Genomic DNA, 22246 nt, shown 5'->3' on the forward strand with positions numbered 1-22246 from the left:
TTTGTTTATTCCATGTGTTATTCTATGTTGTTCTATATGTTGAACTGCTTTGCTTTATCTTGGCCAGGTCTCAGTTGCAAATGAGAACTTGTTCTCAACTAGCCTACTTGGTTAATGAAGGTGAAATAAAAATTGTAATCAATAAATACAATTTTAAAAATCATTGTATAACAAATATTCAAGAATGTCTCAGCTGACTTTTGGTATTTTATTAGGATCCCCATTAGCTATTGCAAAAGCAGCAGCTACTCTTCATGGGGTCCACACAAAACATGACATAATACACAACATCAATAGACAAGAACAGCTCAAGGACTGAACTACATACATTTTTTTTAAAGGCACATGTATCCTACATAACAATGCATACACACAAACTATTTGGGTCAAATTTGTAAAATATTATTTGTAAAAGATTATAGGCATGCTCATCTTTCTAGTATCTCCTCTTCTGAATTAAATTGTACAGTCGTGGCCAAAAGTTTTGAGAATGACACAAATACTAATTTCCACAAAGTTTGCTACTTTAGTGTCTTTAGGAATACTAAAGTATAATTACAAACATTTCATAAGTGTCAATGGCTTTTATTGACAATTACATGAAGTTGATGCAAAGAGTCAATATTTGAGTCAATATGTGTTGACCCTTCTTTATCAAGACCTCTGCAATCCACCCTGGCATGCTGTTAATTAACTTCTGGGCCACATCCTGACTGATGGCAGCCCATTCTTGCATAATCAATGCTTGGAGTTTGTCAGAATTTGTGGGTTTTTGTTTGTCCACCTGCCTCTTGAGGATTGACCACAAGTTCTCAATGGGATTAAGGTCTGGGGAGTTTCCTGGCCATGGACCCAAAATATCGATGTTTTCTTCCCCGAGCCACTTAGTTATCGCTTTTGCCTTATGGCAAGGTGCTCCATCATGCTGGAAAAGGCATTGTTCATCACCAACCTCTTCCTGGATGGTTGGGAGAAGTTGCTCTCAGAGGATGCGTTGATACCATTCTTTATTCATGGCTGTGTTCTTACGCAAAATTGTGAGTGAGCCCACTCCCTTGGCTGAGAAGCAACCCCACACATGAATGGTCTCAGGATGCTTTACTGTTGGCATGACACAGGACTGATGGTAGCGCTCACCGTGTCTTCTCCGGACAAGCTTTTTTCCAGATGCCCCAATCAATCGGAAAGGGGATTCATCAGAGAAAATGACTTTACCCCAGTCCTCAGCAGTCCAATCCCTGTACCTTCTGCAGAATATCTGTCTGTCCCTGATGTTTTTCCTGGAGAGAAGTGGCTTCTTTGCTGCCCTTCTTGACACCAGGCCATCCTCCAAATATCTTCGCCTCACTGTGCATGCAGATGCACTCACACCTGCCTGCTGCCATTCCTGAGCAAGCTCTGTACTGGTGGTGCCCCGATCCCGCAGCTGAATCAACTTTAGGAGATGGTCCTGGCGCTTGCTGGACTTTCTTGGGCACCCTGAAACCTTCTTCACAACAATTGAATCGCTCTCCTTGAAGTTCTTGATGATCCGATAAATGGTTGATTTAGGTGCAATCTTACTGGCAGCAATATCCTTGCCTGTGAAGACCTTTTTGTACAATTAATTAATTGCAATTCATCTGATCACTCTTCATAACATTCTGGAGTTTATCAAAATTGCCATCATACAAACTGAGGCAGTAGACTTTGTGAAAATGTACATTTGTGTCATTCTCAACTTTTGGCCATGACTGTATATGGAATGAACGCAAGTGAAATACGAATCAACCTATTGAAAGTATGAGTCTGAACCAATTACATATCTGGTGTATGATGATGGTTTACAGTCAGAATGAGACCAGATGTGGGGAAAAGTGTATTGTTTCTGCAAAGAACACAAAAAATGGGAATAGTTCAATAATACTACCTATCGGTAGTTCATCACTATATCTGTGCGTTGTATTGGTAAACAAGGCACAGAATATCGTAGCTTCAAATTATCCATCAAACTATCATTTCAACATCATGGACTGGCAGTCCCTGAATCCCCTGGCCCGTCTCTCAGTTTACCAAACAAAGTTAATGGATCATTCTGTTAAAATTCAAGATTGTGCTTTAAGTTGAAAGATGTAACCCTTGTCTTTTTTTAACTTTTAAATTAATTATCTATACCCATTGGTTCTTGAAGAATACAGTATAATTTATAAATGCTTCATTAGCTTAGGTCAAGCATAGTCCATCAGAACCCAACATATATGCTTGTTTAACTCCATCGTAAACAATGTCATTGTAAACATACACTCATGCTTAACTATTATTTGGATATTATGGATGGTCTGTTCTTTCATCTATAGTGCTGTCTACGAGTTTGTGAGAGGTTACATTTATCCAGCCACTTTGCAGCTCAGTTCGAAGAGCATGGTGTTTGTAACACCATAGTAGTGTTTGAAATGCCAGGGAAGTATCAAGAGAATGAGGAGGAAAATGGAACCCCACAGGGTAGTGCTATTAGTCCTACCTTATTCATGTTGATGATTGATGACATCTTTGTGGATATCGGACAGGGTATAGGGGCGATGTTATACAGTGGGGCAAAAAAGTATTTAGTGAGCCACCAATTGTGCAAGTTCTCCCACTTAATAAGATGAGAGAGGCCGCCTCTAGGGCCATCTGTGACAACAGGAAATGTGATATTGTTATAGGGCCATCTGTGGCAATAGGAAATGTGATATTGTTATAGGGCCATCTGTGGCAATAGGAAATGTGATATTGTTATAGGGCCATCTGTGGCAATAGGAAATGTGATATTGTTATAGGGCCATCTGTGGCAACAGGAAATGTGATATTGTTATAGGGCCATCTGTGACAACAGGAAATGTGATATTGTTATAGGGCCATCTGTGGCAACAGGAAATGTGACATTGTAATAGGGCCATCTGGGGTAACAGGAAATGTGACATTGTTATAGGGCCATTTGTGGCAACAGGAAATGTGATATTGTAATAGGGCCTTCTGGGGTAACAGGAAATGTGATATTGTGATAGGGCCATCTGGGGTAACAGGAAATGTGATAATGTAATAGGGCCATCTGGGGTAACAGGAAATGTGATATTGTAATAGGGCCATCTGGGGTAACAGGAAATGTGATATTGTAATAGGGCCATCTGTGGCAATAGGAAATGTGATATTGTAATAGGGCCATCTGTGGCAACAGGAAATGTGATATTGTAAGAGGGCCATCTGTGGCAACAGGAAATGTGATATTGTTATAGGGCCATCTGTGGCAATAGGAAATGTGCCACCGTGCTTATATGTAGTTTAAGATCTGGAAAGTCAGAACGTGAGGATTTATGAGTAAAAATAAAGATGCAGCTGTTAGGTTAACAAGGAAATGGTATTGAAATTCAGTTCCGTTGGATTTCGGCTCAATCAGGAGTGAATGGAAATTACACAGTAGATATAATGGCAAAAAGAGCAGTGAAAAATAATATACAGGTGCAGTTGGGTAGAGGGGAAATTAAAACATTGATTCAGAAAAAAGGGTTAGATTGCTGGCAGAGACAATGAGATGAAAGTAGTAAGGGCAGACATGTTTATAGTACATGGACATCTGTACGGGAGATAGTGTCATATAATGGGAACAGAAGGGAGGAGGTTGTGTAGGATGACATTAACATATGGGATTGAATTCATCTTTAAACGTGATAGGGAAACATGATACTGGAATGTACAATGGATGTATTGTAGAGGAAACCATTTAACATGTATTATTATTTTGTGAAATGAATGATGTAGAAAGGAAGAGATTGTTTCATAGTGTCAGAGAGGTTGGTCAGGAATGGGTGGTATTTTGGGTGGGGGTGATGGGAGTAGTGAGGTTTGTAGGGAATTGTATTTTATTAGAAATTCAGGGTTAGTTAAGAGAATATAGTCGTATAGATAGGTTGTGAACGGTCTCACCCTCCAGTACAGTAGGTGGCGGTGTATGCACCTGTCTGTTGGTTGTGATTCGCCAATAAAACATAAAGAAGAAGAAATGCATGTCAGAGCAAAAAGCAAGCCACAAGGTCAAAGGAATTGTCCGTCAAGCTCAGAGACAGGATTGTGTCAAGGCACAGATCTGGGAAAAGATAGCAAAACATTTCTGCAGCATTGAAGACACAGTGGCTTCCATCATTCTTAAATGGAATAAGTTTGGAACCACCAAGACTCTTCCTGGAGCTGGCCGCCTGCCCAAACTGAGCAATTGGGGGAGAAGGGCCTTGGTCAAGGAGGTGACCAATAGCCTGATGGTCACTCTGACAGACCTCTAGAGTTCCTCTATGGAGATTGGAGAACCTTGCAGAGTTACAACCATCTCTGCAGCACTCCACCAATAAGGCCTTTATGGTAGAGTGGCCAGACGGTAGCAACTCATCAGTAAAAGGCTCATGACAGCCAGCTTGGAGTTTGCCCGAAAGGCATGTAAAGGACTCAGACCTTCAGACACAAGATTCACCTGGTCTGATGGAACCAGATTGAACTCTTTGGCCTGAATGCCAAGTGTCACGTCTGGAGGAAACTCACCACCTGGTCAATACCATCCCTACGGGGAAGCATTATGGTGGCAGCATCATGCTGTGGGAAGGTTTTTCAGTGGCAGGGACTGGGAGACCAGTCAGGATCGAGGAAAGATGAATAGAGCAAAGTACAGAGAGATCCTTGATGAAAGCCTGCTCAGGACCTCAGACTCAGACTCAGGACCTTGAACCTGATCGAACATATTTAGAGAGATCTGAAAATAGCTGTGCAGCGACGCTCCCCATCCAACATCCCCAAATAAAGGTGTACCAAGCTGTTCGGGTCATACCCAAGAAGACTCGAGGCTGTAATCACTGCCAAAGGTTCTTTAACAAAGTACTTAGCAAAGGGTCTGAATACTCAGTTTCAGATTTTTTAAAATAAATTTGCTACATTTTCAAAAATCTGTTTTTTTGCTTTGTCATTACGAGGTATTGTGTGTAGATTGATGAGTGTGAAAAAAACTATTTAATACATTTACGGCTGTAATGTAACAAAATGTGGAAAACGTCAACAGGTCTGAATAATTTCTGAATGCACTGTATAAGCAGTAATTATATCATCACAACAGCCTATCACTTAGTCTTGAGTTACGTCAGAAAGTGTGAGTGGTTCTTTGAGTGGGCATTATTTCTGCTCTAGCCAAGCTAGTTTAGAAAGATTGACATCATAATAGCAAGGTATTGTTTGCTTTTAGACAAAATGTAACAGACAGGTAAACCCTCAGCTAAGCTACACCACTCATTTGAATAACATGCCATATACCTATACACACATTGCTTTAATGCAGAGTACATGTTAAGTTAAAGACAATATATGTTTAAAATGATCAACTACAATATGATTACATTTCAATTCTAGAGTGACTGAATATAACCAATGTGATAATACAGTTAATACGAGCCCTACAGTAAGCTAGACTGGAGCTAACTAGCTTTAGATATTTTTTTGCTAGTGATGAGTCAGATTTACATACCTTATAGTACATTAAATGTGTACAAAAGATTAGCTTTTCTTCCTTTACAGGTATTTGATGAGCGGGCCAGAATCAGTTACCACCTGCAGATTGCCAGTTTTGACATGCCTACCCCAGTGAGCTACCCTGTGTTCACCATTGGTCTCCTGCTCTCTCTGTTCTCTGTCTTCTGCACCATCACCATCTCACCATCACCATCATGCTGTTGCTCATCACACAGTGGACGCTCCACAAGCCCATGTTTTACATCCTATTCAGTCTCCCCCTGAACGACTTGGTAGGAATCAGCTCTATGCTACCCAGTGAGTTGGCAGACACCACCCCATGTGTTTTTCAAGCCTTTCCTTGTCACATGTACAGGGGTGGTGTGCTTTCCCTACTAGCAGCGATATCAATTGATAGATTTTTTGCCATTTGCAAACCACTGCAATACCCCTCGATCGTGACACCTTTTACACTGTGTCATTTTATCAGCTGCTTGGGGCCTGGACCTGGCCACGATACTGACCCTGTTTACTCTTTGGATAGAAAACACTCTGAAGTTTCTAAAACTGTTTGAATCATGTCTGTGAGTATAACAGAACTTATGTAGCAGGCAAAACCCAGAGTTCAGAATTGTTTTTCCCCCTCTCTGTTCCCTGAATTGTCTTTCCCAAGGAACCTGTTTTCAGTTCCTACCGCTTCCACTGGACGTCACCAGTCTTTGGAATTTCGTTGAGGTTATTCCTTTGTGCAATGAAGAAGTAGGCCAACTCGGAACTGGGGACACTTTTGTGAGTTGCGCAAGACGTGAAAAGCAGCGCTGGTTTGTTTTGTTTCCTGTATTGAATACAGATTGCTTCCTAAAGTTGTATTACAAAAGTAGTTTGAAATATGTTGGCAAATTTTTTTGGCAACTTTTGAAATATTTTGTAGTGACGTTGCGTTTTTTGTAAGCAATTTTTTCTGGATCAAACACGCTTTATAAATGGACATTTTGGATATATATGGACCGAATTAATCGAACAAAAGGACCAATTGTGATGTTTATGGGACATATTGGAGTGCCAACAAAAGAAGCTCGTCAAAGGTAATGCATGTTTTATATTTTATTTCAGCGTTTTGTGTAGCGCCTGCAGGGTTGAAATATGCTAGCTCCTTTGTTCACTGCTGGTGCAGATGGTGCAGGGTATCAGCTAATAGCTTCTTCTGCTTTCGCCGAAAAGCATTTTAAAAATCTGACACGTTGGCTGGATTCACAACGAGTGTAGCTTTAATTGAGTATCTTACATGTGTGATTTAATGAAAGTTTGAATTTTATAGCATTTTATTTGAATCTGGCGCTCTGCATTTTCCCTGGCAATTGGCCAGTTGAGACATTTGCGTCCCGCCTATCCCTAAGAGGTTTGAGGTGCAAGGCTCACATACTAAATATCTACTGTGACTACACCTCTCTACTTCGCCTCTCATGTGGAGAAGATTTCACAGTTAACAACATTTATGGTTTATCTATGACAGCGGTTATGCAGATTATCAGTGTGGGTATTCAGCTATATTCCTTTTTTCCCTCTCCTTCCAGTTCTCTGCTGCCAATGACTGGAACGAACTGGAAACACTTATCCCCCTCACTAGCTTTAAGCACCAGCTGTCAGAGCAGCTCACAGATTACTGCACCTGTACATAGCCCATCTATAATTTAGCCCAAACAACTACCTCTCCCCCTACTGTATTTATTTATTTACTTTGCTCCTTTGCACCCCCATTATTTCTATCTCTACTTTGCACATTCTTCCACTGCAAATCTACCATTCCAGTGTTTGTTTTTTAAATATTTTTTATATATATATTTTTACTTGCTATATTGTATTTACTTCGCCACCATGGCCTTTTTTGCCTTTACCTCCCCATTTGCACCTCATTTGCTCACATTGTATATAGACTTATTTTTCTACTGTATTATTGACTGTATGTTTGTTTGTTTTACTCCATGTGTAACTCTGTGTTGTTGTACCTGTCGAACTGCTTTGCTTTATCTTGGCCAGGTCGCAAATGTAAATGAGAACTCGTTCTCAACTTGCCTACCTGGTTAAATAAAGGTGAAATTAAATTAAAATAAAATAAATAAATATTAACATTCTTGTAATATACCTAATTAATCAACAACCTGACACGAAGAGCTAGGCTGTAAACACCTGGGTTGCTCAGCGGGTCACAATTTAACTTTTTTAATATAATACCACCTTTGTGATACTGTCATATCGCTTTCAGAACAAACCTCCTAATGAACAGAACGTGTGTGGTATGGTGATCTACCTGCTCCTGCCCGTTATTAGAGGATGGCTGACCTTTTATATGCCCGTAAGAAACTGTGCTATTTTGTTAGTTTTTTTTTGTGTGTAACTTAAGAAAATGATTTGGTTGTAACTTATTTTTTAAATGATTTTGTACATAATGTGATTATGGATTACAGGCAACATCTGCATCGAGCTAAAGGCTAGAGCTGCCCCTTTCAAGGAGTGCGACACTAATCCGGACACCTATAAGAAATCCCGCTATGCCCTCAGACAAACCATCAAACAAGCAAAGCGCAAATACAGGAGTAAGATTGAATCCTACTACACCGGCTCTGATGCTTGTAGGATGTGGCAGAGCTTGAAAACTATTACGGACTGCAAAGGGAAACCCAGACGCAAGCTGCACAGTGACGTGAGTCTACCAGATGAGCTAAATGCCTTTTATGCTCGCTACGAGGCAAGCAACACTGAAGCATGCACAACAGCACTGGTAGCCGACGTGAGCAAGACCTTTCAAGAGGTCAACATTCACAAAGCTGTGGGGCCAGATGGATTAGCATGATGTACTGTATACTCAAAGCATGCGTGAACTGGCAAGTGTCTTCACTGACATTTTCAACCTATCCCTGACTGGGTTTGTAATACCAACATGTTTCAATCAGACCATCATAGTCCCTGTGGCCAAGGAAGCGAAGGTAACCTGCCTAATTGATTACCACTGGTCATGGCTCACATCAACAGCATCCTCCCAGATACCATAGACCCACATCAATTTCCATACCGCCCTAACAGATCCACAGATTATGCAATATCTCGCACTCCACACTGCCCTTTCCCACCTGGACAAAAGGAACACTTATGTGAGAATGCTGTTCATTGACTACGGCTCAGCGTCAAATATCATAGTGCCCACGAAGCTCATCACTAAGCTAAGGACCCTGGGACTAGACACCTCACTCTCTACCTGGATCCTGGACTTCCTGATGGGCCGCCCCCAGGTGATGAAGGTAGGCAACAACACGTCTGCCATGCTGATCCTCAACACTGGGGCCCATCAGGGGTGTGTACTTAGTCCCCTCCTGTACTCCCTGTTCACCCACGACTGCGTGGCCAAACTTAACTCCAACACCATCATTAAGTTTGCTGACAACACAACAGTGGTAGGCCTGATCACCGACAACGATGAGACAGCCTACAGGGAGGAGGTCAGAGAACTGGCAGTGTGGTGCCAGGACAACAACCTCCCCCTCAACGTGAGCAAGACAAAGGAGCTGATCGTAGACTACAGGAAAAGGTGGGCTGAACACTCCCCTGTTAACATCAATGGGGCTGTAGTGGAGCGGGTCGAGAGTTTCAAGTTCCTTGGAGTTCACATCACCAACGATCTATCATGGTCCAAACACACTAAGACATTTGTGAAGAGGGCACGACAAAACCTTTTCCCCCTCAGGAAACTGAAAAGATTTGGCATGGGTCCCCAGAGCCTCAAAAAGTTCTACAGCTGCACCACCGAGAGCATCCTGACTGGTTGCATCACCATCTGGCATGGCAACTGCTCAGCATCTGACCGTAAGGCGCTACAGAGGGTAATGCAGGGTAGCCTAGTGGTTAGAGCGTTGGACTAGTAACAGAAAGGTTGCATGTTCAAATCCCCGAGCTGACAAGGTACAAATCTGTCGTTCTGCCCCTGAACAGGCAGTTAACCCACTGTTCCTAGGCCGTCATTGAAAATAAGAATTTGTTCTTAACTGACTTGCCTAGTTAAATAAAGGTTAAAAAAAAAAAAATGCGTACGGCCCAGTACATCACTGAGGCCAAGCTTCCTGCAATCCAGGACCTATATAATAAGCAGTGTCAGAGGAAAGCCCATACAAATGTCAGAGACTCAAGTCATAGACTGTTGTCTCTGCTACCGCATGGTAAGTGGTACCGGAGCGCCGAGTCTAGGACCAAAAGGCTCCTTAACAGCTTCTACCCCCAAGCCATAAGACTGCTGAACAATTAATCAATTGGTCACTGGACTATTACATTGCCCCCCCAATATTTTGTAACTGCTGCTACTCGCTGTTTATTATCTATGCATAGTCACTTCAACCCTACCTACATGTACAAATGACCTCTAACCTGTACCCCTGCACACTGACTCGGTACCAGTATCCCCTGTATATTGCCTCGTTGTTGGAACGTTATTGTCTTACTTTTTATTATTTTTCACTTTATTTTATTTCGTAAATATTTTCTTAACTCTTCTTGAACTGCACTGTTGGTTAAGGGCTTGTAAGAAAGCATTTCACAGTAAGGTCTACACTTCTTGTATTCTGCGCATGTGACAAATAAAGTTTGATTTGATTTATTACTCCAATTATATATGGGATGAAAACAACGGACATCAGAACAGGTGGAGAGAAACAAAAAGATGGTGTTCAAGTGAACATTTAATGAATGTCAGCGACGCTCTGGTTTCCTGTGTCTCTCAGGGCTCATTGTTATATCTCTTTCTCTAATTGTTGGGGGGAAATATCAAATGAATCGGTCTTGGGGAAACAACTTATTGTACTGATGTGGTGTATCAATAATCTGTCATAGTAACATACAGAACATCTGTTTAATACCTTTCTCCCTTGACTTGTTTGGAGATTACTATTCAATCACATTTTGTAAACTGGATATGTTAGGCAGTGGCCTCTATAAAGGTTTGCTTTACTCTTTTATATTTTACTTGATATTATTAATGTATGCATACAATTTTCATATAGATTGGTATATCGCAAGGTGACCTCAGTGTGGAAAATTATGTCATGTGAAAAAGTATTCCTGCAATTTCCCAAGTCACCCAGACAGAATCACTTGGTGCTGTGTTATATTGTTCAATCAGCCAAGAAACCCTATAACACATTACTAATAAGTGTGATTATGAATTATTCAATTGATTATGAACTGCATCAGTCTATGAAAGCCTATTTTGTCTGTAGAGTCGAGCAGACTATGAGACAACTGTGTGTGTAATTGGTACTCTTACCCAGTCTCAATGACTTAAAAAAATAAATAAAAAGATTCACCTTTATTTAACCAGTTAGCCTAGTTGAGAACAAGTTCTCATTTGCAACTTTTTTTGTCTGTTCACACTGCTATGCTTTATCTGGCCAAGATAAAGCATAGCAGTGTGAACAGACAACAACACAGAGTTACACATGGAGAAAACAATAAACAATAAACAAGTCAATAACATAGTAGAAAAAAAAGAGAATCTATATACATTGTGTGCAAAACGCATGAGGAGGTAGGCAATAAATAGGCCATAGGAGTGAATAATTACAATTTAGCAGATTAACACTGGAGTGATAAATGAGCAGATGAACATGTGCAGGTAGAGATACTGATGTGCAAAAGAGCAGAAAAGTAAATAAAATAAAACAGTATGGGGCTGAGGTAGGTAGATTGGGTGGGCTATATACCAATGGACTATGTACAGCTGCAGCGATCGGTTAGCTGCTCAGATAGCAGATGCTTAAAGTTGGTGAGGGAGATAAAAGTCTCCAACTTCAGAGATTTTTGCAATTCGTTCCAGTCGCAGGCAGTAGAGAACTGGAAGGAATGCCGGCCAAATTAGGTTTTGGCTTTAGGGATGGTCAGTGATACACCTGCTGGAGCACGTGCTACGGGTGGGTGTTGCCATCGTGACCATTGAACTGAGATAAGGCGGAGCTTTACCAAGCATAGACTTGTAGATGACCTTGAGCCAGTGGGTCTGGCGACGAACATGTAGCGAGGGCGAGCCGACTAGAGCATACAGGTCGCAGTGGTGGGTGGTATAAGGTGATTTAGTAACAAAACGGATGGCACTGTGATAAACTGCATCCAGTTTTCTGAGTAGAGTATTGGTCCACCTCTCTCCACGGTAAGCACGGGGAGTTGGCTCAGGTCTCCTACCTGACTTAGCCACACTCCCCGTGTGCCCCCCCCCAATACATTTTTGGGGCTGCCTCTCGTCCCAGCCGCGCTGCCGTGCTGCCTCCTCATACCACCACCGTTCAGCTTTCGCTGCCTCCAGCTCTGCCTTGGGGCGGCGATATTCCCTAGCCTGTGCCCAGGGTCCTTCTCTGTCCAGAATCTCCTCCCATGTCCATGAGTCCAGAGATTTCTGCTGCTGCCCGATACCACGCTGCTTGGTCCTTTTTTGGTGGGTGATTCTGTAACGTTCGTCGTCTGAGGAGTATGAAGGATCGGAGGACCAATGCGCAGCGTGGTACATGTTCATGATGAATTTATTAAACACAGAACACTAAATCAAAAATAACAAAGAGAATGACACGCAATGAAACAGTCCTGTCTGGTGACATACACAAAGACAGAAAACAATCACCCACGAAACACAGGTGGGAAAAGGCTACCTAAGTACGATTCTCAATCAGAGACAACTAACGACACCTGCTTCTGATTGAGAACCATACCAGGCCAAACGCAAAACACAACATACAAAAACAAACATAGACAACCCACCCCAGATATATACTTTTAGCACTGAGGGGGTGTGCCTTAGCAGGAAGTCCACTGTGTGCAGTTCACCCTGCACTAACATAAATAACATGCTGCTAAGCTTCCCAGTAAAGCAATGAAAACAATCAAGCATCCCAGAAAAGTGCTAAATATAGCCAAGATTAACATATGTAGTCCACAATCATCTCGTTTGTCTTGATCACATTGAGGGAGAGGTTGTTGTTCTGCCACCACATGGCCACGTCCATGACCACCTCCCTATAAGCTGTCTCGTTGTTGTCTGTGATCAGGCCTACCACTGTTGTGTCATCGGCAAACTTAATGATGGTGTTGGAGTCTTGCCTGGCTGGCTGTGCAGTCATGAGTGAACAGGGAGTACTGGAGGGGACTGAGCACACACCCCTGAGGGGCCCCTGTGTTGAGGATCAGCGTGGCGGATGTGTTGATACCTACTCATACCACCTGGGGCGGCCCGTCAGGAAGTCCAGGATACAGTTGCAGAGGGAGGTGTTTAGTCCCAGGGTCCTTTAGCTTGTTGATGAGAATTGAAGGCACTATGATGTTGAACGCTGAGCTGTAACCAATGAATAGCATTCTCACATAGGTGTTCCTTTTGTCCAGGTAGGATAGGGCAGTGTGGAGTGCAATTGAGATTGCATCATCAGTGAATCTGTTAGGGCGGTATGCAAATTGGAGTGAGTCTAGGGTTTCTGGATAATGGTGCCTTTCAAAGCACTTCATGGCTACAGACGTAAGTGCTATGGGTTAGTAGACATTAAGGCCGGTTACATTAGTGTTCTTGGCCACAGGGACTATGATTGTGTGCTTAAACATGTTGGTAATACAGACTCGGACAGGGAGAGGTTGAACATTTTGGTGAAGACACTCGCCAGTTGGTCTGCGCATGCTCGCAGTACACGTCCTTGTAATCTGTCTGGCCCTGCGGCCTTGTGAATGTTGACCTGTTTAAAGGTCTCACATCGGCTGCGGAAAGCTTTGTATGTGTCTCTGTGTGTGGAATAAAGGTGGTGCAGAGATTTTTCCCCTCTGGTTGCACATTTAACATGCTGATAGAAATTTGGTAAGATGGATTTAAGTTTCCCTGCATTAAAGTCCCCGGCTACTAGGAGCGCCGCTTCTGGATGAGCGTTTTCCTGTTTGTTTACGGCGGAATACAGCTCATTGAGTGCAGTGTTAGTGCCAGCATCAGTCTGTTGTGGTATATAGACAGCTATGAAAAATACAGATGAAAACTCTCAAGGTAGATAGTGTGGTCTACAGCTTATCATGAGATACTCTCAGGCGAGCAAAACCTGCAGACTTCCTGAGATATCGTGAACAAGCTGTTATTTACAAGAATACATACAAAAATACACTTGACGTCATACACATTGGGCTGTTGTAAAGGAACAGTTTGGTGGCCTCATAATATACATTGGGCTGCTCGAAAGCGATAGTTCACTTGTTTCATACATGTGGGGCTGTTATAAATACTGATAGTTCACCCAAGTTACATATTAAACAGATAACTGGCAAAATATGGATGATGGAAGAGAGTCAGCAACCGAAAACCTGGCTTCGTTTACCTGATCACAATTCAGTGTTAGCTACATTTAATGGGAGAACTCTGAACAGTTTTGCTACATCATCTAAGTCACCAGTGAATGACATGTTAATCTAAGGAGTTGATAATATTGCAAAAGTTGTTTTAACATTTGTAATCATTAAGTAGACTACACAGCAGCACATATGTCAGGAGGTTCCCAGGTTACATCAGCTAGGTGACAGACCTCTAGGACACTAAAGGGCTGTCCTTTACTGATATTGAGGCAATAAAAAGGGCCTGTCAGGGAGCCGTCACACAGGGTCACAACTGAAGGTAGCCTCCAGCTCTGGTCGTGGGCTGACATCCAGGAAGAGAGAAGTAGGCATGCTTTAATTATTATACAACGGGTGGGTCTAATCCTGAAGGTTGAATGGTTAAAAGGATATTCCAGAGATCTTGGGCATTATCACATAAATATGGTAGATGTAATTCATGTGTTTCCATTAGGCAAAGAAAAATATGTGTTATGTTTAACAGTTGCAAAATATCTATATCTATATATGTATATATGTATTATTTTGATTTTTGTTTTGTTCATTTTAGTTGTAGAGGTGTTCTTTCTGTCATATTTGTTGCAGTTCCAACAACATCATGTGCGTTGCAGTAGGCAACATTGTGCTCTTTTAATTCAGTATATTCATTGGACAAACATTTGTGCTGAAGACTATATAACTATTTCTGTATTATTTCAGGTGGGCTGCTTTCCAGAAGGCAATTACAAAATCATCCTACAGTAGTTATGTATACAAACTCTACATACATGTTGAGCATGGAATCACTGGCCATAGCTCCATCAGGTGTTTACCCAGCATTCCTTTTTGGAACCCTTACGTACTGTTTCATTGTGTTTTGTAACGTGATGGTTTTATCCACCATAGCCCTGGACAGAAAGCTGCATAAACCCATGTTTATCCTACTCTTCAACATGCCTATCAATGACTTGATTGGTGCTACAGCCTTCTTCCCTCAGCTGTTGGTGAGCATCCTGGCTCAGAACAGGTCCATCTCCTACCCTGCATGCTACCTCCAAGCTCTGCTCGTCCACCTGTACGGAGCTGGGTCCTTAACTATCCTGACTGGCATGGCTTATGACAGGTATATCGCAATCTGCTGTCCACTGAGGTATAACTCCATCATGAGTTCCAATAACTTGATGAAAATCATCATTTTCATGTGGCTTTTGGTCATTACCCTGATTGTGGTTCTGTTGGCTCTGGTCACTCGCTTCAAGATCTGCAGAACAACAATAGTGGACATTTATTGTAACAATCCGTCATTGGTGAGGCTCATTTGTGATGACACACGTATAAACAACTACTATGGGTTGTTGATAACAGCTGTCTTTCAGGGTGTATCGTTGATAGTGGTTACATTTACATATATCCAGATCCTGCTCAGCTGTGTCTTGAATAAGTCATCTGATGCCCGGAGCAAGGCCATTCAGACATGTGGTACACATCTTGTAGTGTTCTTATTCTTAGAGTTCAACGCCTGCTTTAGCCTGATAGCTCATCGATTTGAGCAAGCAGCCCCTTCCTTGAGGAGGGCTTTTGGGATGTCAGTTATGGTGTTCCCTCCCATTCTCAATCCCCTCATATATGGTCTAAAAACTAAAGAAATTCGACAAAATGTTCTGGGTTTCTACAAACGGAAGGTATCTTCAGTTAAATGAGAATAAATACTGTGCATGAGTCTGTATAATACATGGCATGGGCTTTAGACAGTTTTTAAGGCCTTCCCAATAAAATAAAGAAATTCTCCTTTGTAAATCAGTCAATGACAATTAGAGTTGTGTTCCCTCTTTTTGTGCAAGACAATGACAACATTTATTTTTTTTGGTTCAAAAGTGTAATGGGTTAAGATTGGTTATGGGTTGGCTACAGCATGTTGAGTAAGTTGTGTCTAACATGTTTTGTTTTGTCATTCTTCAGCATTTTAATAACAATAACAAAGACAGCACAAAATAGTGTGTGTATGTGTGTGTGTGTGGTGTGTGTGGTGTGTGTGTGTGTGTGTGTGTGTGTGTGTGTGTGTGTGTGTGTGTGTGTGTGTGTGTGTGTGTGTGTGTGTGTGTGTGTGTGTGTGTGTGTGTGTGTGTGTGTGGTGTGTGTGTGTGTGTGTGTGTGTGTGTGTGTGTGTGTGTGTGTGTGTGTGTGTGTGTGTGTGTGTGTGTGTGTGTGTGTGTGTGTGTGTGTGTGTGTGCGTGTGATTGTGTGCGGCTAGGGCCTGACTGACTTGACGTTCATGTAGAATACATTTTTTATATATATATTTTTGTTTTATTTAACCTTTATTTAACTGGGCAAGTCAGTTCAGAACAAATTCTTATTTAAAGTGACCGCCTACCCCGTCATTGTAAATACAGTAGATTTCATTGTAACAAAAGCAGAAGACACATATCAGTTGTCTGCTCTACATGTATAATTAAGTTGTATTGTATAATTATTATGCCTGTACTTTGTTCCTGTGAGAAGGTATGCCTATTTGTGATAGAAAGACTAAGATTTACCTAGATAATGGCACCACAGTATAACAAGTCAATCATTTCCATTTTTGAAAGGTGTACAGTAGGTTTTTTCAAGCATAAATAATTTGTGGATCCCCTTTTTTGAAATAAAGATATCTGAACTTGACCAATGGATAACTTTTGATCAAATCCATCATCTGTTTTGACACTGCAAGGCTTCGATCTCCCCCTGAAAGTGCCTTTGCTGCACTGAGCTGAATGCCTGTAACCTGGACCTGATTTTTACCATCGTCCTCAACAGGAGGCTCCTCCAGCCCATATATCTTCTGCTGCTAAACCTTCCCATCAATGACCTTACAGGCTCCACGGCACTCTTTACGCAGGTCATCAAAGAGCTTTCACTTGACACAGGCACCTTTCAATACTCTGCTTGTTTCACAAGTTTTCTTTATTCATATCTATGGGACGGGAGCAGTGTTCATCCTGAATGCTATGGCACGTGACAGATATATTGGCATATATTGCCCTTTGAGGTGCAACACAATTATGACCAATGCTCATTTCATGAAAATCACACTTTTATGGGTGTGTGACTTGATTTTGATGAGGGGGCTCTTTTACCTGCTGCTTGGGTTACCACGCTGTAGATCTCTGATGACACAATCCTGCTGTGACAACACCTCCCTGTTGAAACTGGTCTGTTCTAACACAGCCATCAATAACATCTATGGTCTCTTTATTCCTGCCCTCATGCAGGTCATAGTTGTTTGGACCATTCTCTACACTTACTTTCATGTACTTGTCACATGTTTCAGGAACAAAGGATCAGCTGACACTAAAGGCAAAGTTCTGCAGACTTATGCTACACATTTAATAGTTTTCTCCTCTTCACGTGTTTAGGGCTTCTCACCATTATTTCATACCGACTGAGCCAATTTCCCCCGCAATTACAGAGACTCATAGGGGTTTCCACATAAAAATGTCTTTGGGATCGGTGTCCCTTCCGTCGTTTGAGCTAAGGTAGGCTAATACGATTAGCATGAGGTTGTAAGTAACAAGAACATTTCCCAGGACATAGACATATCTGATATTGGCAGAAAGCTTGAATTATTGTTAATCTAACTGAACTGTCCAATTTACAGTAGCTATTACAGTGAAAGAATACCATGTTATTGTTTGAGGAGAGTGCACAATTTTGAACATGAAAAGTTATTAATAAACAAATTAGGCATATTTGGGCAGTCCTGATACAAAATTTTGAACAGAAATGCAATGGATCATTGGATCAGTCTAAAACTTTGCACATACACCAAAAACGGAATTGCACCTGGGCTGGAATAATACATTATGGCCTTTCTAATGCATTTCAAAGACGATGGTACAAAACAAAAAAGAATGGTTGTTTTTTTCTTTGTATTGTCTTTTACCAGATCTATTGTGTTATATTCTACTTCATTCCTTTCACGTTTCCATAAACTTCAAAGTGTTTCCTTTGAAATGGTATTTAGAATATGCATATGCATTCCATAAATACAAGGAATAGATCTATGTGTTATCCAGACAGAAAAGAGAAATAGGCAAAAGAACATTTCGATTTAGAGCAATAAAAAAAAAATAATAATAATTGAGCAAACCTGAAACCTTTTGAGATATACATTTAAACATTATTTTAAAAATATTTAAATTTAATATATAGAAATGTTGTGGGGACTATAGTAGATGAATAATCAATATTTTTTAGATTGAGTATTTATTGGGTCATTATGTTAGTATATTATGTATGTTTGTGTGTTATATGTGAAAATGTGTTCGTATTATAAATTGTATTTTAATGTTTAAGGACTCTTGTAAGATTAGTCCTAATGGGGACTAAAAGAGATCCACATCAAATCAAATCAAATATCCTTGCTTCAAGGCCTGAGAAACAGGCAGTTAGATTTGGGTATGTCATTTTAGGCCAAAATTGAAAAAAATGGGCTAATCCTTAAGAGGTTTTAATATTCCTCCCAACTTTAAATCCAATCATATATTGTCTTAAAACAAATCAAAGTAAAAGTAATTAATTTCTTGCAGACAAAGATCTTTCCATCCAGTCTATGTTTTCAGTGGTAGACATAGATTTGAAAATAACTCATTCATAATTAATCTAAATCTATATTAATTGTTGACATTTGTCACAGTCTTTTTAGTGTGGTTGTATTTAGGCTATGTTGTTGTATTTTACAGTCTGAAAGCTTGATGTTCCAATTGTTGTTATATTTATCTTCATAGCTGTAAATGTATCACTTGTATTCCAAAACCAATAAGCCATTTTGAACACCACGGGTTGTCAAGAAATCCCTCACTTGATTTCTAACGGACATGGGAAATGATATAACAACCATTGTTGAGTGCCATTCATTTTCGGCCCTGTGAAGCTAATGTTAATCAGAGACTGATATAGTTGGAACAAACTAAATAACCCTACAAATACACTTAAAAAATTGTATGTGGCAACCAACAACAGTCAATGTAAGTAGATCATATTTTGAATAAACTAGTAAGGAGGTTTCAGGCCTGTACATTTTATGGATTGGCAAGGTTTCACACGAAAATGTAAATCACGCTGTCAATTGGAAGATTTCAATTGCATTCTCCTCTTGTTCTCTCTCCTCATCTCCTTCTCAAAACCCATTGGATAAGAAAGCCAGAGGTCCCGCCCCTCTGACCTTCTCCTCCAATGGGTTTTGAGAAGGAGATGAGGAGAGCGGAGAGGAAGAAAGAAATATGCAATTGAGACCTTCCCTTAGACATCAAACTATGAGAGACATTTAAAGCAATTTGATGACTCCTATGACGAATGCCACCCTGTGACATGTTTGATCATGGTTAAAACAGTCTGCGTTGAAGAATGACTCCACATTTTAAAATGCATAGGCACCACCTCATTTCATATTATTTGGTGCCTATCTTTCCTAATTCATTGGGATTACAGACTAAAGATCGATCAACACCACAGATGGCGTGAGACATGGACTCATCTTGACGTTACTTTTATTGATCTGTGAAAATGTGTCTAAAATTGATAAAATTATTTCCAATATCCATCTTCAACGTTGGTCTGATTTGGTTAAATAATGTTATTTTGCCCAGTTTACACTCCAGTAGTCTTTCCCTGGATTCTCAAATACTAACATAAAAACTAGGGGTGGTAAGTAGCTGTTAAGAGGACCAGTAACCGAAAGTTCACTGGTTCAAATCCCTGAGCTGACTAGGTGAAAAATCTGTCCGTGCCCTTGAGCAAGGCACTTAACCCTTATTGCTCATGTAAGTCGCTCTGCTGAATGACTAAAATGGAAAAGTAATTGTTATACATCTCATATGTAGGCTTATGCATTATGTCTGGTGTATTTGGCTGTCTCTCCACATTAAAGATATGATATCAGTGTGCTTGTTGTATGATGACCTAGATGTAGGCCTAATTGTTCCTCTTCTCTCCATCTTCCAAACCCATGTTTCGTTTGTGGATACCACAAAACAAGACAGATTTCAAATGTATTGAATGAGACATACCCATTTCTACTTAGGTCTGGGATGCTGATTAGAACAATGTTGATGAACTGATAAAAAATGAACACACTTCGTTGTCCAAATTAGTTCATAGCGCCCTCTAGTGACTTTGTTCTGCACCAAATATAGCCTCGACTCCACATTGAATATCGCTGATTGAGTCTGGAAATTCTCCAGTCGAGGACTTGATCAGCATCCTCTCAGAAAATATGGGCGGGTTTAGCCCACATGGCTTCTGAGGATTTGGTCTGATGACTGAAAAATCATGTTGCATAGATAGCACCCTTCATCAGAGGACAGATTCATTTCAGTGCCATAGAGGTTGAATCAATTACATAAAACAATACTACAAATGCAAACTGAGAATGTGTCAGGGAAAGAGTGGTGGAAAGTGTAGTTTACAAATTGAAAAAATGATTCACATAATTTATTTGATATTTTATGAGAGAAGTGATATTCCAGCCAACAGTTTTCGAACACAAAACCAAAGTAAAAATGAAAATACTGTAAACGGAGGAAATTATATTTGCTAATTAAACCTATTAAAGGTTAAAAATAAATTTTTGTGGTAATTCTGGTGACTTGAAACACAATCACATAAATTGACTAATCAATGAACAATATATATAAGCCCTTTACAGATAGAAACAGAGGAGGAGACAGGCAAGTGGGACAACAGTAGACGGGGTGGATGCAGGGATTGATCCCTGGTCTGCAATGCAGAGCAGTATATGACTGGCCGTGAGAGTGACTGCTAGACCACAGGATCTGCACGTTGAGGAAGGAATAATCAATGACCTCAGTCTCCTCCTCACTGTGCCATTACAATGAGCCCATCCACCTATAGCTCCTCTTCTGGTCCCTATGCTTTCTAACATAGTGACTTCCCTATGCTTTTTATCATACATTCCTCTTGAGAATTATTTTCCTTGACAATACTAATGTAAACGTATAACAAACAGGACAACAAATAATTAACGTTACATTATTAAGTTACACTATTGACTTTTACTACTCTAACTGAACCTTTGGCCATGGAGAAAAGCTGAAGTAATTTCACTCTAATCTTTTTAGTTTTGATACCATATATTACTGGGTTCAGACCTGGAGGAAATATGACAAATATCATTCCTGCAAATGTCTGAAGTAGGAGAGGAGTGTTTGGTATTCGATACACAAGGACAACAATGATACCTGAGAACTCATAGATTAGAAAGACAAGCAGGTGTGTGGCACATGTATGCAAGGCCTTTAGCTTGGCATCAGAGTCACTACCTCTAAAGCATGTGAATAGAATGAGTGAGTAGGAGAAGACCACAGAAAAAGCCCCTGCCCCATGGAGTAGACCTGTGATAAATAAGCCATAGATGTTGTTCACTGTGGTTTCTGTTGCACAGGTCAGTCTTAACAGGGACATGTTGTCACAATAGATGTTCACGATAACTGTTTTACAAACAGGGAAACGCAACGTGAGCCCGAACAGGATCCCAACCAGTAGAAAGTCAATCAGCCAAGCAGAGGCAATGAGACTTACAACAGTGTTTTTAGTCATGATGGAGTGGTACCTTAGTGGATGACAGATAGCTATGTAGCGATCAAACGACATGATAGACAATATGAGAAGTGTCGCTCCGCCATACATATGAATACAGAAAGCCTGAATCAAGCATGCTGGGTAAGTGATGTGCATATCTTCAGACAATACATCTGACATGACCCTTGGAATCATGGCGCTGATACCGATCAAGTCATTGATGGATAAGTTGAGAAGGAACAGATACATAGGCCCGTGTAGATTTCTGTTGAAAACTATAACCGCAAGCAAAGACAGGTTACCGAACAGTGTAAATAAGTAGATGAGAGAGCCAATTAGGACAGTCAAATATTTCCCTTCAGAAGACAAGTCTATTTGGCCCATTATAAAAACAGCGTTGAGTACATCTATGGTTCGGTTCCCCATCCTCCTGTAACGTTGAACCTCACGGCAGCTTGAAGAATTCTAAAAATGTCATAAAACATTAACTTAAATGAACAGCAATTGTTATTGACTGATAGCCTTGGAGATGTAGAGTGTATAACATGGAAGCATGTGGTTGTATATTTATAAGAAAGCTGATCCTGTGCTTTGTGGTTCTACAACCTTACCTCAAAATATTATTGGTCTGTCATTAATAATGTATTAATGGATTTTGGAGGTGGTGATTGGACAATATAATTCAAGGGTGTCAAACGTATTCTATGGAGGGCTGAGTGTCAGTGGGTTTTTGGATTTTCCTTTAAATTAAGACCTAGACAACCAGGTCAGGGGAGTTCCTTACTAATTAGTGACCTTAATT

At 40.7% G+C, this 22246-nt stretch overlaps 2 protein-coding genes and 2 pseudogenes across 2 annotated transcripts; 3 read left to right on the forward strand and 1 right to left on the reverse strand.

The window, feature by feature from the left end:
* Nucleotides 1–5622: 5622 nt before the first annotated feature.
* On the forward strand, nt 5623–7841 carry LOC112266176 (annotated as a pseudogene).
* A 6769-nt stretch (nt 7842–14610) lies between these two features.
* LOC112265986 (putative gustatory receptor clone PTE03) lies at nt 14611–15818 on the forward strand. The gene has a single exon (XM_024443494.2). It carries the CDS (start codon nt 14634–14636, stop codon nt 15564–15566), a length of 933 nt encoding a protein of 310 aa, XP_024299262.1. The 5' UTR covers nt 14611–14633; the 3' UTR covers nt 15567–15818.
* Nucleotides 15819–16341: 523 nt separating this feature from the next.
* Nucleotides 16342–17338, forward strand: LOC112266177 (annotated as a pseudogene).
* A 3424-nt stretch (nt 17339–20762) lies between these two features.
* LOC112265987 (olfactory receptor 52D1-like) lies at nt 20763–21964 on the reverse strand. Its single transcript, XM_024443497.2, has one exon. It carries the CDS (start codon nt 21868–21870, stop codon nt 20899–20901), a length of 972 nt encoding a protein of 323 aa, XP_024299265.1. The 5' UTR covers nt 21871–21964; the 3' UTR covers nt 20763–20898.
* Nucleotides 21965–22246: the final 282 nt, after the last annotated feature.

Source organism: Oncorhynchus tshawytscha, linkage group LG13, assembly GCF_018296145.1.
Source record: "Oncorhynchus tshawytscha isolate Ot180627B linkage group LG13, Otsh_v2.0, whole genome shotgun sequence".
NCBI lineage: Eukaryota > Metazoa > Chordata > Actinopteri > Salmoniformes > Salmonidae > Oncorhynchus > Oncorhynchus tshawytscha.

Excerpts from the sequence above, each read along its gene's own strand:
- LOC112265986 (XM_024443494.2), top strand. The coding sequence starts at position 14,634 with ATGTATACAAACTCTACATACATGTTGAGCATGGAATCACTGGCCATA.
- LOC112265987 (XM_024443497.2), bottom strand. The coding sequence starts at position 21,870 with ATGGGGAACCGAACCATAGATGTACTCAACGCTGTTTTTATAATGGGC.